This window comes from Zeugodacus cucurbitae, chromosome 5, assembly GCF_028554725.1.
Source record: "Zeugodacus cucurbitae isolate PBARC_wt_2022May chromosome 5, idZeuCucr1.2, whole genome shotgun sequence".
NCBI classification, from domain to species: Eukaryota; Metazoa; Arthropoda; class Insecta; order Diptera; family Tephritidae; genus Zeugodacus; species Zeugodacus cucurbitae.
The window spans coordinates 9,121,211-9,136,368 of record NC_071670.1 but is presented as its reverse complement, the minus strand read 5'-3'; the positions used below and the strand labels follow the sequence as shown (position 1 = coordinate 9,136,368).

At 34.7% G+C, this 15,158-nt stretch overlaps 1 protein-coding gene and 1 long non-coding RNA gene across 2 annotated transcripts; both read right to left on the bottom strand.

Moving 5' to 3' along the window:
• Positions 1-7,258: 7,258 nt before the first annotated feature.
• LOC128922233 (kelch-like protein 11) lies at positions 7,259-9,638 on the bottom strand. The gene is made up of 3 exons (XM_054232047.1): positions 8,760-9,638; positions 7,939-8,034; positions 7,259-7,872 (listed from the first exon to the last, which is right to left on the bottom strand). Exons 1-3 carry the CDS (start codon positions 8,784-8,786, stop codon positions 7,660-7,662), a joined length of 336 nt encoding a protein of 111 aa, XP_054088022.1. The 5' UTR covers positions 8,787-9,638; the 3' UTR covers positions 7,259-7,659.
• A 2,078-nt stretch (positions 9,639-11,716) lies between these two features.
• Positions 11,717-14,802, bottom strand: LOC128922240 (uncharacterized). Its single transcript, XR_008471462.1, has 3 exons — positions 14,761-14,802; positions 11,902-12,010; positions 11,717-11,838 (listed from the first exon to the last, which is right to left on the bottom strand). It is a non-coding gene; the product is annotated as an uncharacterized LOC128922240 (long non-coding RNA).
• Between the last annotated feature and the right edge of the window lie 356 nt (positions 14,803-15,158).

Sequence of the window (15,158 nt, the reverse complement as noted above, 5' to 3'; positions counted from 1 at the left end):
TAATGTAATTCAGAGAAAATTGTTTTCTTCCAATAGTGTGTCTCAGTTCCAAAAATTATTAAAATCGGGTCACAACATCTCCTAGCTCTCATATACATAATTATAGGTTTTTCAAAAATTCGTTGGGCTTTATTACGTATTGGTTAATATGTGATATATCTTAGCAAAATTAAGTGAGCGTGTAGTATTGGATATAGTGTACCTTGCTGGTGAAATTGAATGAAATCGGTTCAGGAATTACCTCAGCCCTCATATCTATATATGACGATTTTCGTTATTCTATTAAACTTTATGCCGAATTTATGGGTAAATTTGTGCGTTATCTTAATAAAATTTCTTCAATAAATTGCGAGAGTATAAAATGTTCGGTTACACCCGAACTTAGCCTTTCCTTACTCGTTGTTGTGAAAATGGGCAATTATGTGGAACTGACTCTGTTTTGAGTTCAAGTGCATGCTGCATATGAGGCACTCATCTGTAGGCTTATGCTAATTGCTGCTGCAGATGTCCAGCTTTCATAAACATATACATACATATATACCAGTTGGTGTATGGGTGAAAACCGCTAGTGAACCGTTTTGCATTTATGACTTGAAATTTGCTATGCGAATATGTGCCGACTGTAATCAAGATTTTATAATCCGACAGAAAGCAAAGTGAGTTGGCCTTAACAACTGCTAGCAGAATGAGCCGGAGTGTAATGTAGGTCTTTAGGTCTCATATGCGAGTGAGTACGTCAAATGTTGTGAAAATGCCGGTGAGATTAATATGCATATCGTATATAGTTTTATATATACACTCCCACCGTATAGCACTTGAGCGTCAGGATTTTAGTTTATATTTTTATTTAGAAACACATTTTTTTCGACTATTGCGTATTTGTATTAAATTCATGCAAATAGTACGTAACTAGCTCGTGTTTATTGCTTCATAAATTATATTTATAAAAGAAATAATAAATATTCAAAAGTGAAATTTGTTTTTGGCATACCATATGTGGCCTTGTAGTCGGTTTTCATGGTTGATTAGCTTTCATGCTGCTGTAAACGAGCCGCAATTAATTTATTTGACAAACAAGGAACAATTGGGCTCGTGCTGAGGATTTGCACTTTTTTTGGCATCAAAATTATTATTAAAATGTTTTTTATTTCCAACTTTGATAGGAAAGATGTATACAAATGAATATTGTAATGTTTGCTTAAAATATTATTAAAATTATTGAATTTGAAAAATCATGATGATTTGTACTTATTGTAACAAATTTGTTGGCCATAGCTGTAAAATTGTAGGAGTTATAAGAGAAAATCCCTTAACTGAATAGTTGGTAATATGAGTGCTATATGATGATGTTACTCATCTGTACTTGCTGATTCCAACTCTTCAGTTTTTAGTTATAATACAAAAAGATACCTTAAAAGATTTAGATGCTTAGCTGCTGAACTGTAGGAGCAATAAAACGACAACTTATATCGGTTGCTAAAGTCGTCCAATCTGGTCGGTTCTTACAAATGACGCAAATATTGTTCAAATGTATATGTGAATCAAATATTATGATGATATCTCCAAAATTAAATCAATTGTATCTGTCATAACATACAGAGCATTTCAGACCCAGTGTGCACTATCGACTCTGCACAATTTATGGAATCTTTTTGGCGGAAGCAGACAATTTTATACACTTCCTAGTGCTTAAGATCTTCTTTCTGGGTATAATGTTATAAATCATGTCGGCCAGTGTTCGCTTATCCAGAGTTCATGAAAAAGGTCTCCATCAGTTTAGAAATCGAAAGAAAGAGTTTAGAATTAGAAAGTTATCCAAAAACTAGTTTAAAAGTACCTTACCACTTCCAGCAGTCATAAGAAATAAGAATCTATCTTCTGCGAATTAGTCTCAGACGAGGAAGAATTTTCGGGAAGACATCAGCGGATGCTAATAATCTCTCCACCCCCTCTGTTGCCTTCTTTTGTACTGAATCTAATAACTTTATCTCATATCTCGTAAAATCATTCTAGAAATTCTAATTCATTTCATTTTATCAATACCCAAGCGCACCTCAAATCACAGAATCCAGTTAAATATTTCATTAGTTTTCCATTATCTCATATTCCAATCTTTCTCAATCTTCGCAGCTACATTTCAGCAAATTATTTGCCCCGAATTCCACATCAATCCATTCGATTCAGCGCGAATTTCTGATTGTAGAGAGAGCTTTCAACCTATACGGACGTGTATTTTATGCGCTCCGTGATTATTCTCTAAAACCTAAAATTAAAATAAAATAAGTAAATAACAAAACAACTTAAACAGTGCATTAAGCAAAGCGTTAGTCAATAACGCCGAAATTGTTAGCAAAACAAAAAAAATCACAAAAATAAAAGTGTACAAACAATAATAAATACAAAATAACAAATTCTAAGTGCGAGAAAATAAACAATAAACAATAACATGAGCGCTGCGCAGCCTCACCAACAAGGCCGTAGGCATTCTCTGAATTAGCTTTAGCTTTGTCGAGCCTGCAAAACCAGCTCCTACCAACAAACAAGGCAAAGGCGAGAAGGATGAGACATCTCAGCGATCAACGGAGCAGCACCCTAAGCAGAGCTTAGCAACAACAATAGTAGCAGAGAACGGCAGCCAACAACGGCCAGCAACAAACACGAACGCATCAACATATAAGCAGGTACCTGCAAGCGAGCAGACAGCGAAGAAAACGCAAGGTGAGAATGCACAAATCAAAAAAGGTCCATCTGTTCAGATTGGCATTGACCGCTACGTCAATATTAAAAGGAAATTAAGTCCTGTGAAGTCAGCGGTCAATCCTAAAAAATTTCTAGGCGGCACGCCAACCAAGAATAAACCTGACGTTTTAAATGGCAACAGATTTGCCGTACTAAGCAATGGTTCTGATGATGATGCGAAGGGTACCACCACAGTCGCGTATGCCAAACCGCCCCCAATATATTTGCGCGAGCGTAGCTCAAATACTCTTGTTGCTAAATTAAGCGAAATTGTAGGTACAAAAAACTTTCATATAGTGCCTTTAAAAAAAGGCAATATAGATGAAACGAAAATACAGACATACACTGAGAAAAGTTTTATGGATGTTGTAAAGTTTTTGTCGGATAAAAACAAAAAGTATTATTCCTATCAGCTGAAGAGCTCAAAGGGCCTGGCTGTAGTAATTAAAGGTATAGAGTCATCTGTAGACTCTAGTGAAATCAAAGAAGCTCTTGAAGAATGTGGCTTTGAAGTTAAAACTGTCGTAAACATCTTTAACAAAAACAAAGTACCACAACCAATGTTTAGAATTGAATTGATGCCGAATTCTAACCAGCTTAAAAAGAACGAAGTGCATCCAATATATAATTTAAAATATTTGCTGCACCGTAGAGTAACCGTAGAAGAACCACACAAAAGAAACGGTCCGGTACAATGCACCAACTGCCAAGAGTATGGGCATACCAAATCTTATTGCACTCTACGCAGTGTTTGTGTGGTATGTGGAGATTTACATCCCACTTCAAAATGTATCCTCAAGAAAGAGGATTTAAACAAAAAATGCAGCAACTGTGGAGGAAGTCACACTGCCAACTACAGGGGTTGTCCTGTTTATAAAGATTTGAAATCGAAGTTGTCACAGGGAATTCAAGCACGACGTAACCAAATGTTACATACTCCCCGTACTGACATTATAGATATCACAGACCATATTCCTAAATCTAGTAATATTAAAAATAATACTGTACAAGGGAGCTATGCCAATGTTGTAAAAGGCAACAATGTACAAATGCAACCACCGCAAAATCTTCCAAATAGTGGTATTGAAAATATGATTCTAAATCTGACTCAATGTATGACACAATTCATGTCTACGATGCAAAACATGATCCAAGATTTAATAAAATCACAAAACCAAATGCTGCAAACCTTATTAAGTAAAAAATGAGCATACTAAACATTTGTATATGGAACGCTAACGGTGTTAACCAACATAAACTAGAGATAATTAGATTTCTGTCTGAAAAAAATATAGATGTAATGTTAATATCAGAGACTCATCTGACAAACAAAAACAATTTTAAAATACCGGGATTTAGACTGTATGTTACAAATCACCCGGATGGAAAAGCACATGGCGGAACGGCAGTATTGGTTAGAAATCGGTTAAACCACTTTACTCTGGGTTCTCATGCTACAGCACAGTTACAAGCTACAACAATATCGGTTAAAAATCGGGGTTGTGATTTAAATCTATCGGCTTTATACTGCCCACCTCGTTTTAAAATTACAGATAGCGAATTTAAAGACTTCTTTGGAACGCTAGGTCATAGATTTCTAGCAGGTGGAGATTATAATGCAAAACACATGTACTGGGGGTCACGTCTTAATAATCCGAAAGGACGCCAGTTGTACCAAACCATTATGAACCACAATAACCTTGATATAATATCTCCTGGTAAGCCTACATACTGGCCCAGTGATCGTAACAAAATACCAGATTTAATTGATTTCGCTGTAACCAAAAATATAGATAGATCACTTGTGACAGTTGATACATGTACAGACTTATCTTCAGATCATTCACCTGTACTAATAAAGTTGTGTGAAGAACCCATATTCGTTGAGCCAAAGGTGGGTCTAACATCTCACAAAACGAACTGGTTAAAATACAAAAAATATGTGAGTAGCCACATTAATATTGATGTAAAAATAGATACAGACAGAGATATTGATGAAGGTATAAGAGAATTTAATGATGTAATATCAAATGCAGCTGTCATAGCAACACCAAACATAAGCAATAAACCGATTATCCGCAGAAAACTCACTAATAATGAAATAGAAAAGCTTGTAAATGAAAAAAGGCGAGCTAGACGTGAATGGCAGTTAAATCGCTCCCCTTCTACTCAGCTGCAACTAAAATATGCTGTACGAAAACTAAAAACAGCGCTTAAACGTGAGGAAGAATACCACACTCACAATTATATAAAGAAACTGTGTCCAAATTCAAACAAAGGAAATTCACTTTGGAAAGCCCAAAAGTCAATTAAGCCTCCAGTCGACTCCAACTTGCCTATAAGAGGCTTGGGTGGAAACTGGGCAAGAAGTGACGAGGATAAGGCAAATTGTTTCGCAAATCACCTAGAAAAGGTATTTCAACCTAATTGCCCAAAGAACAGCTTTAAGCTGCCAATCATCTCCAATAGCGCTAACGAGTCGCTTGGGTCTATTCAAACGTCATCTTCTGAAATTATTAAAATCATAAAAGAGCTGAATCCTAAAAAGTCGGCAGGACACGATAAAATTACTCCAAAAATGCTAATTGAGTTACCAAATATTGCTTTAACAGTACACTCCTTGCTCTTTAACGCTATTCTCAGTTTCGGGTACTATCCAAGTTCATGGAAAAAGTCGCAGATCATCATGATAGAGAAAACAGGTAAAGACTTGACACAGCCGTCTTCATACAGACCAATCAGTCTTCTACCCTGTCTTTCTAAAATATTTGAAAAAGTGTTACTATCAAAGATGTCTCCTTTCCTCCTTGAAAATAATGTAATACCAACGCACCAATTCGGTTTTCGTGCAAAACATGGCACTGTAGAACAAGTAAATAGAATTACTAACGAAATCAGAAGAACGTTCGAGTATAGAGTACTGTTCTGCTATATTTCTAGATGTGGCTCAGGCGTTCGATAAAGTGTGGCATGACGGGCTTTTATATAAGATTAAAAAAAGCTTACCTCTCGAAATGCATAAAACCTTGGAGTCTTATTTAAAAAATAGAAAGTTTACTGTCAAAGTAGGAGACTTCATATCTGAAGAACGACCAATAAAAGCTGATGTACCTCAGGGCAGTGTTTTAGGGCCAACTCTATACATAATATATACAGCAGACCTTCCAACAGCTAGTAATATTTTGACATCAACTTTTGCGGATGACACAGCTTTAGTGAGCCGAAACAAATGCCCAATTATAGCATCAAAAGTATTAGGAGCGCATTTGATTTTTGTCGAAGAATGGCTAGCAAACTGGCGTATAAATGTAAACGAACAATATTTTAGTACCCCAAGCGACTGAAGTAACATATCTTGGTATTCACTTGGATAGAAGGCTCACGTGGAGAAAACACATATCGAGCAAAATAACCTGCATGAAGATAAGAGCAGCACATTTAAATTGGCTTTTAAATAAAAATTCAAAACTTAGCCTAGACAACAAAGTTCTATTATACAACGCGGTCATAAAGCCGATTTGGATGTACGGCATCCAACTGTGGGGTACGACCTGTGCAACCAATATCGATATAATTCAGAGATTCCAATCAAAAATGCTTAGAACAATCACGTGCTCACCATGGTATATGCGTAATGAAAATATCCATAAAGATCTTGATATTCTCATGGTAAAGAAAGAAGTAGAGAACAGCAGAAATAAATATTTGTCCAAACTCCGCGATCACCCAAACCCATTGGCTAATGCTTTATTACATTCTTGTAATCAATCACGTCTAAAAAGAAGAGATATGCCAGCACACTGAGGAGCAACGTTTCACCAAAACAACTCAATCAATTGGTTGAGCTTGTCTAGTTTTAATTAGAATTAAGATTTTATAACTTATTGTTAGGCTCCAAAGAGCAGATTCAATAAATAAAGAATTATATGAAAAAAAAAAAAAAAAAAATTCTGATTGTCTTACGCTGTAACACCATGACTGTCGCTTCTCAAGCCAGTTTCTATGAAAAAACAGAAAGCTATTTGTGTATCCGCTTGAACTGCCAGCAATTTAGCGCATTACATTTCGTTTTGTCGTTGTTATTCCCTGGTTGTCACTTATACTTACGCTTTCAGCGATATTATTAGCCTTTGGAGAATCGCAAGAGTTTGCGAGTGCAGTGCATTACTCATACGCACTGGTGTACAGCAAATGGGTTGAGCCCTAAGTTCTTGCCTTGATTAGCATAAGTATGTGTGTATGCATGCGTATTTGTTTTGTGTGTTCTATGTTATTTTGTTAGATTAAGTAAACAGTTCAATTTTTTTATTTTTAATGTTTTTTTTGATATTTATTCTTTATCCATTTACTTATTAACATAACTGTGATTGTAATAATAACAACAGCGTTACTTTTTATTTCCACCACTATTTGTGGCCAATCTTAACAGTCGGTTTCACAAACTTTTTTAATTGAAAATTAAGTTCCATTTAATTTTAATTTTAATTCTTATATAACTTTTCACTTAAGTTTCCTGCGTTTCACCATTATTGACATTTGGCATCCAAAAAATTAAAAGGCAGGGATGTTAGTAAGAATAACAGCTGATTTATGTAAACAAAAAAATTGTATTTGTATTGTATGAAATTAATTATTTTTCACTTAAATTTGTTTCGTGAAACCGGCTGTAAGTGTTCGGTTTTTCAATTAGGCTCTCTATATTTCGTTTACAAACAAAGCTACATTTTTAATGGAACTGCTACAGATACAGATGTACCAACAATTTATTTATATATATTTATTCCAAAACAAGAACCGTTACAGCTTTTCATTCGTAAAAATTAGTTTGCCGCTTTTTTCAAATCGAAAATTAACCAGCTTTTGTGTATTTGGTATAAGTAGTTTATTAAAACAAACAACAACATTTCTATTATTGTTTGTTTATTTTGATGTCAGTAAAGACAAAGAAATAACAAAACAAGAATATATCGAACCTTTGGGTAACGAGCTCTTCTGTACCCAACGGTCATTTGCCTCATTGTACACTGCTACTCCTGTCCTCCCCTCCTCAACGTGGTGATGAATAGTCCATAGTTTATTTTCAAAAGAGGCGCAAGGGTGAGGACCACAGCCATAATATTTCAGAGAGCAAATCTGCGAAATTTTTTCGGAAGATTTAGTTTAATATCAAACAGTTGGAGAAAATCAATTGCAATGTACCTGAGACCATGTGTCTTGCTGAGGATCGTACCGTCCAACAGCTGGGCTACCTTTAAAGTCGCCTACAACATAGATGTGACCATTGTGTGCAGCTACCTGTAGTGCAAAAAAATAAGAATTAATATTTTATTTAACTTTATGCGTGTCAAGTAGACGACTTAATAAGATTGTGACTATTCTCATAATATATTATAATTATGTCTAAATTTACAGATATTTTCACGTGAAACGAAGTCATATTAACAGTTTTAGAAATATCTAGCGAAGAGATACTTTAGTGAAATCAAGTGGATTTTCTTATTGTACCGATAGTATGTAAGTACTAAATAATTTTGAGATATTTGCTTGGTGGAAAATTTTTGCTGGATATAAATTCGTCATTATTTCAGTTTCTTAGTCTATCAATAATAATACGGGTTCACATAAGTCGAATCGTTATGTAAGGGTCTAGTAACTGGAGGACACACATCCTATATATGTTTCGATTATAAGTTTAAAGACGTTAAATTAGGGTGCCCATACCTCAGCCACCTCACACACTTAAGTACCAAGTCGTTGTGTGCGTGGCCTGATGTAATGCGCGTTACTAAATTAGACAATGTCAATCGTTTGGTTCCATAGCTATTCTAAAATTGGTTTTTGTCTCCCTAAGAAGATTTCGCAAAAATTCAATAAACGTACAGAAATTTCGCTTCTTGCATAAGTTTGCAAAATAGTTTAAAGTGAGAGCATCCTATTGATTAATGAACCTATATTTCAAAAGTGACAAAGTTTTCAAGGTGCCCTCATTATATCAACTATTAGTTTTTAATCTAACTTACACCAGGCAACCAATGATCATAAGCCATATCTGCACAGGAAGTCCAAGTATTCGAATCGGGGTTATAGCATTCAACGGATTTTAAGTAATTTCCATTGAAACCGCCCACTATGTAGATTTTTCCATTGAAAGTTACTGCACCGGCCCCGTATCGTGCTGTAAGCAAAGGTGCCACGAACTCCCAACCATTGGATTCCGTATACCTGGAAATAAACAATAAAAAATGACAACTTATTTGCCATTACATGTTTTTCTCTTCATTTTTTCAATTCTTTATTAAAGTATTTTTAATAGCTTAGGACATGAATTCTTCTGTTTGTCTTTTAAAACACAGTTCGATTGACATTTAACTGTGCCATTCATTCCTCAGCATAATCATATAAGGGCTATTAAGAATAAATTACATATTTTTGCAAACTTAAGAATGGTCCGGTTTTTATTAAAAGTAACAATTTTCTTTAATAACTTGATGCCATTTGGAAGACAATCTCATAATGAAACTCTATTGAAATGCTATTGCCAAAAACTGGACCGCAAATTTTGAAAAGATTCTCTTTTGGCGAATATTCCCCACGCTACATCATTGGCTCTAGACAAGAGCAGGTGGATATAAATAAACCTCATAAACACGTATCTGTAGCTTCCATCAATATGTGTGGCCCACCGTTGTTTTGATGGAACACAATTCTTATCTTTCGGAGCAATTTACTTCCTTCGAACATCCCATTGTTGACAGAACAGGTTCGAATTAAGTTTAGACGAAGGAGTGTGGCTCAAATTAAATTATTGTCTGTCAAACCCATCACATACATAGCGAAATCGTTCTGCCCGTCAATTAATCCTTGGCCGGCCACTGTTTGCTTTGGTTTACCCCGTTTCGATTTCGATCGTTTTCGCTTGAAGTTTTTGTGAATGAACCACTTTTCATCAACGGTGAGTGGTTACGCTAATGAAGTGTATTCGGTCAAGCGAAAATTTGAGCGGGACTTTTTGACAAAACTTAGCTTACCAATCATAGACACTATGAAAAGGTATGGTGTTGGTATGGTCAAGATCAAACTAGTACAACGGTTAAAAAATGCTGCTAAACAAAAATGGGATTGAACAAAGCTACAAATTAAGCTATAACATTTAGAACAGAGGATCATGATACGGAAGGTCATCTGCGGTTCACTGCCCAAAAGAGATTTTTTGTAAAGTCCACCAAAGCAGACGAAAAATCTCAGAAGAATTAAATTTTATAGAATCGCATCTCTCTTTGACTCTTTGACCTATTCTATCCAAATTGGGTACAAATATATCGTAACTTTAAATCCTGTCAGTACAAATGAAGATTGCGAAATAGACCTTATTTTGCGAAATATTTGCGTGTTAATTTATCGGTACCGATAAAATTTTCAAAGGTAGGGTTTTGCTACTGATATTCCATAAAAAATAATTATCATTCACCTCTATTATCCAACGGTTCACGTTTGGTCAACAAAAAGAAAACCTTATTGGATCAATATTTTTGATTTAAAAGATTAGAGAAAACTCAGGTCCACATATTCCAATGCTGCGGTCAGAATTTTATGTATCTGCCCTTCAGAAGGCTACAGCGATTGTCTTTAGTAAAAGTCTCAAGACCAAACAGTGTTCTTTTGAATTTAGATTTAGGGAATCCAGGTTTTTTTCATATGCTATATATTGCTAACTCATGTGCGGGAAAACCATTGAATCTATTTGTGTTAGCTAGAGACAGGTTAACCAAGAATATTGTGGAAGAGAAAATGTTTTCAATAATTTTCATGGCATTCATTATATCAAATAGTTAACTAGAATATAATTTAATTTATATCTTATCCACAGCGACGCATCGGCGGGTCACTACTAAATGAACATGTCTCCCTGACTTTTTACATATTTTGTGATTCTTTTGTTATTATACTAGTTTAGTAAATAAATTTGTTCATGAATGAATTAAAGAATCGCCATCGGCCGTTTGTTTGTCAAATTACTGATTAATTAGCATCAGCATCGGCCAAGAATTGGGAGTCGGTCAGACACTAGATTCATACATACTTACCTTTCAACTGACTGCAGAACAGTATTTTTCTCACCAATACCACCAATGCCACCAATCGCGTAAATTTTTCCATCTAATTCGACAACACTATGCATCTTGCTTGATTCATTTCTGGCAATTCTTGCCATGTTTTATTTTTTATATTCCAGCTAAGAAATCTTTTGGATGGTGTGTAACCACCATCGCCAATAAATAACAAATTGTCATCTTTTAAAATCGTACTAGGGTTCACATAATCGACATCTAGATCCTCATATTTTTGCCATTTGTCCTCAACTTTTTTATATTGAAGGAAGCATGGCTTCGTCGTATTAACCTTTGATTATATTAAAAATAAATATTGTGCTTACATTAGTTAGAGATATTAACTTTTGAAAATAAACCGCTGTGAGCGCTTACCTCTTTGAAAACTATCAGCAATGTTTTCTCATCACAATTATTAGCAGCGAGCCCTACATGTGGTTCTGTAAATCGGATATTTATCTTAGACTGTGCTGTGGGATCCCTTATCCACGCTTTATCATTTTGAAGTACGCATGGGTTCTACGCGTGAACCTTTGATTATATCAGAAATATATATTGTACATATGTACATTAATTTGAGATATTAAATTTTGAAAATTAATTGCTGGAGCGCTTAAATCTCTATGAATAGCCAGTAATGTTTTCTCAGCACAATTTCCAGCACCGAACCCTACACGTGGTTCTGTAAATCCGATATTTATCTTAGATCGGGCTGTGGGATCCGTTATCCACGTAGACGCCATGAAGGCCAACAGCTCACAACCAGGTAATGACTGAATGTGAGTCAAGAGGAAGTCCACATCGAATTGCGTGATCCGCAGGCAAGCGTCTAAACGAGGTAGGTGTTGTTGACGCGCAGAAAAATCTTGATTAAACCAACGAGTTATGGCACCATAGACATCTTTCTCACAGGTTATATTCAAATTGTTCGATTCGAGAAGACATTGCAATTCTCCACATCAAAATTGAGGAACTCGACTTGTTGGCTGATCTAGTATTGACAAAAACGAAATTTCAATTACGCCACTGTGCTTCATTACGTGATTAGACTCACCTTCACAAAATTTTGTATTTCGTATTGATGACTTTTCAATTCACTTAAATTACGCTGTGAAGCAGTTGTTTGCGAAGAACTTGTTGCCATTTTTAGTTATTAGACTTTCCTGTTGTGATAATAAAATAAATGGAAAATAATTTTTTTAAATACAAAAATTCAACTTGAGCTTTGCTTTTTTTATTACAGTGAGTGACACTTAAAATCGTACAGAAACGGTGGTCTAAACAATTGTTTGATAATTTGCAAACCAATGAACTTTTCTACTCATAATATGATTTCAATCAACATTTTGGAATATATTAATAAAAAATGTTCAAAAAAAGGTGGACATTCCTTTGTGTTTTGTTTAATTCTGGCAATACCGTAAAATCACCAAAAAATGTGGCGTCACTTAAAATCGTACAGCTGATTATTTGAAATAGATTTCGGGAAAAACCACGAATTTTTGAATCAATGATTTACGAATATTGCCTTTTAAGTTATATACAGTGGTCTTCTTGAAGTTTTTAAAGTTTTCAGCATCAGAATTTAGGAAAATGCAGCAAACATCTCCCTAAGAACGTAAATTGACCCCTAATGACGAGAGATGGGTTATATGTCAAGTGAAGGCAAACACAAGAGTATCAGCCCCAAAAAGCAACGAGCTAAAAATTTACATCCAAAAGGAAGTCAGTGATACAACAGTAAGGAGAGTGCTTCGTAAAAACAGTTTTCATGGAAGAACTGCTCTGAAGAAACCATTTATCTGGTAACTGGTAAACTGGCATAATGTTATTTTTACGGATGATTCAAAGTTCAATATATTTGCGTCAGATGGCAAACAAGCAGTGTGGGGAAACCCAAGTAAAGAGATGGATTTAGCTAATTTGCGTGCGACTGTCAAACATGGAGGAAGATATGTATTGGTGTATGGATGTATGCCAGCACACGGAGTCAGTATTTCGCGAAAGTATTGAAAACTGCAGCGCCTTCTCCGGATATTAATGTTAGTGGATTCGATGCCAAGAACGATTAATACTTTGAAAACTGCCAAGGGCGGACCCAAAATATTAAACAAAGTTTTTAAGCAAACTCTTCTTGGAGAAAACCCTGAGTTCGACAATAAACCCACCACAATAAGTTATCAGCAGTAATCATAGATTTTAATCGAAACAACCTCTAAGTTCAGAAATTAGGTACTAAAGAGTATTCAAAGTTTTAAGTCACCTTTATATATGTAGTTTTCTAGCGTTTATAACGCATACAATGAGCGATCCCTACAGAAATATAATAACTGATATAGATGATTTGCCTAAGATCTTCAAGATAAAATCCCTCCAACTTACACCTAAACCCATGGGTTTAGTAACTACCGTTTTTTGTATGATTGTCAATTGTCATATTCATTTCTAATACTTCCAGGGAAACACTATTTTCATAGAAATGTTCTTTATGATAAATGTTGATGTTAATTGTACAATTTAATTTACACTCTTATTTATTTTTTGCAAACATCCTCCACCTTAAAAGCGTTTAAATTGAAAAAAAAAAATAATTTTTTTCTCTTATATACGACTGTATGTTGTAATTCATATATAAATTCTTAATAATTTAATTATTTCTTCTTTTTTTAATTATTTCTCCTTTGTTCACTTTAAAAATCCACCAAATCTAAATATATTTCGTCACTGTGGCAGCCATGTGCCTAGTATTACTGAGATTTATTCGCTCAATCTTGTTATCACCAAATTGTAGAGAACTAGTAACCAATCACAAGTGAGACGCTAAGTGTTTGTAAACAAAAATAAAGATATAAAAATTTTACACTCTGAGCGATACCACTGTTATGCGCTCTCAAATGTTGACTTTCACTTAGCGCCGAACCGGATGGAGATTTCAGCAAATGTTACATAGTATGCACATAAAATTAGCGTTCTTTTTTATTATAGATATCACTAAATTAATATGATCAATACACAATTACAAACAATATAACAAAAATAACAAACAACAATTGAATTTATCAAAGTGTATATATACTCATATGTACTATATATATGTATATATATACAGTATACAATACGTAACAACGCACGAAGTGAATGATACTGAGATACCGCTACTCACGCTATACTGAGAAAACTCTTTTGAAGACTGTATGTACATATATATGGAATTTATACATGAAATATAGATGACAAATGACGTTACGCGAGTCGGAATGAAAATATGCAACATAAACCAATCTGAATAGATAAAATTTCATATTCAACTAGATTCATAAAATCGTAATATATAAAATGCTCCCTGTATATAACAGCATAATAATAACTAAAATTATCTGTTTTATTACAACACGTTAGCCATCCTCATCTAGATCTATATTATATATTTCATGAGTTTTATTATATTATTTTATATGTATTTATAAATACCAAAATATCATTTGCAGACTTCTAATTTGTTAGCATGCAACCCAATTGGTGTTGTGTGAATAATAGTATTGAATAAACACTTGATTGTTGAGTACAATCTGTTTTTGCATTCTTCAAAATATAAAAATGTATGCGCGTGGCAGCTAAACACTACACATTATTCATCCGGAGAGACCCTCTCTTATCACATACATACATAAGTATATATATTAACACTGAATTCGGGGGTTTCCCCTCAAATGCTGACACACATTTTTCTGTTTAAAGAAGGTTTTCTTTTTTATTGCACTCATTTCTTTATATCGCTAAGTTAATATGATCTATATAGATCGCTATTCCCGTTATAATCATATCGCGTAAAAGCAACAATTAAACAAAGCAAAGTTTATCTATACACATATACATATACTATGTATTATAACGTTATCACAAAACAACTCACCAAGTGAATGAAATATGAACTTATTTGCACCGCTACTCACGTTATACTGATAAACATTTTTCGATATCACAGCTATTAACTGTTTTTTTTGATTTTTTCGAAACCAATGGTTTCGGTTGCAGCTGTACGTAAGGAGTTTGATATGCCATCCCACAGTTCCCTTATACCGAGATGCTGATGAGTGCTCTCAGAGAGCAGGAGTGCAAGTCGAGTCGAAAATCGTTCGGCTGTCGGTTGTGATTGCAGCTTCTCGATGTCGAACCTTCCTTGTGTTTGTTGACATGTGCGCTTTTCTACATAGAGGCGGGTGCGTATCTTAGCTGCTGCAAGATAGTGGTCCTAGTCGATGTTGGGACTACGAAGCGAACGCACATCAAAAACACTGGAGACATGTCGCC

Excerpts from the sequence above, each read along its gene's own strand:
- LOC128922233 (XM_054232047.1), bottom strand. The coding sequence starts at position 8,786 with ATGGCTTATGATCATTGGTTGCCTGGT. Across the intron at positions 8,035-8,759 it reads ATGATCATTGGTTGCCTGGT|GTAGCTGCACACAATGGTCA; the intron begins GTAAGTTAGATT and ends TTTGCACTACAG. Across the intron at positions 7,873-7,938 it reads AGCAAGACACATGGTCTCAG|ATTTGCTCTCTGAAATATTA; the intron begins GTACATTGCAAT and ends AAAATTTCGCAG.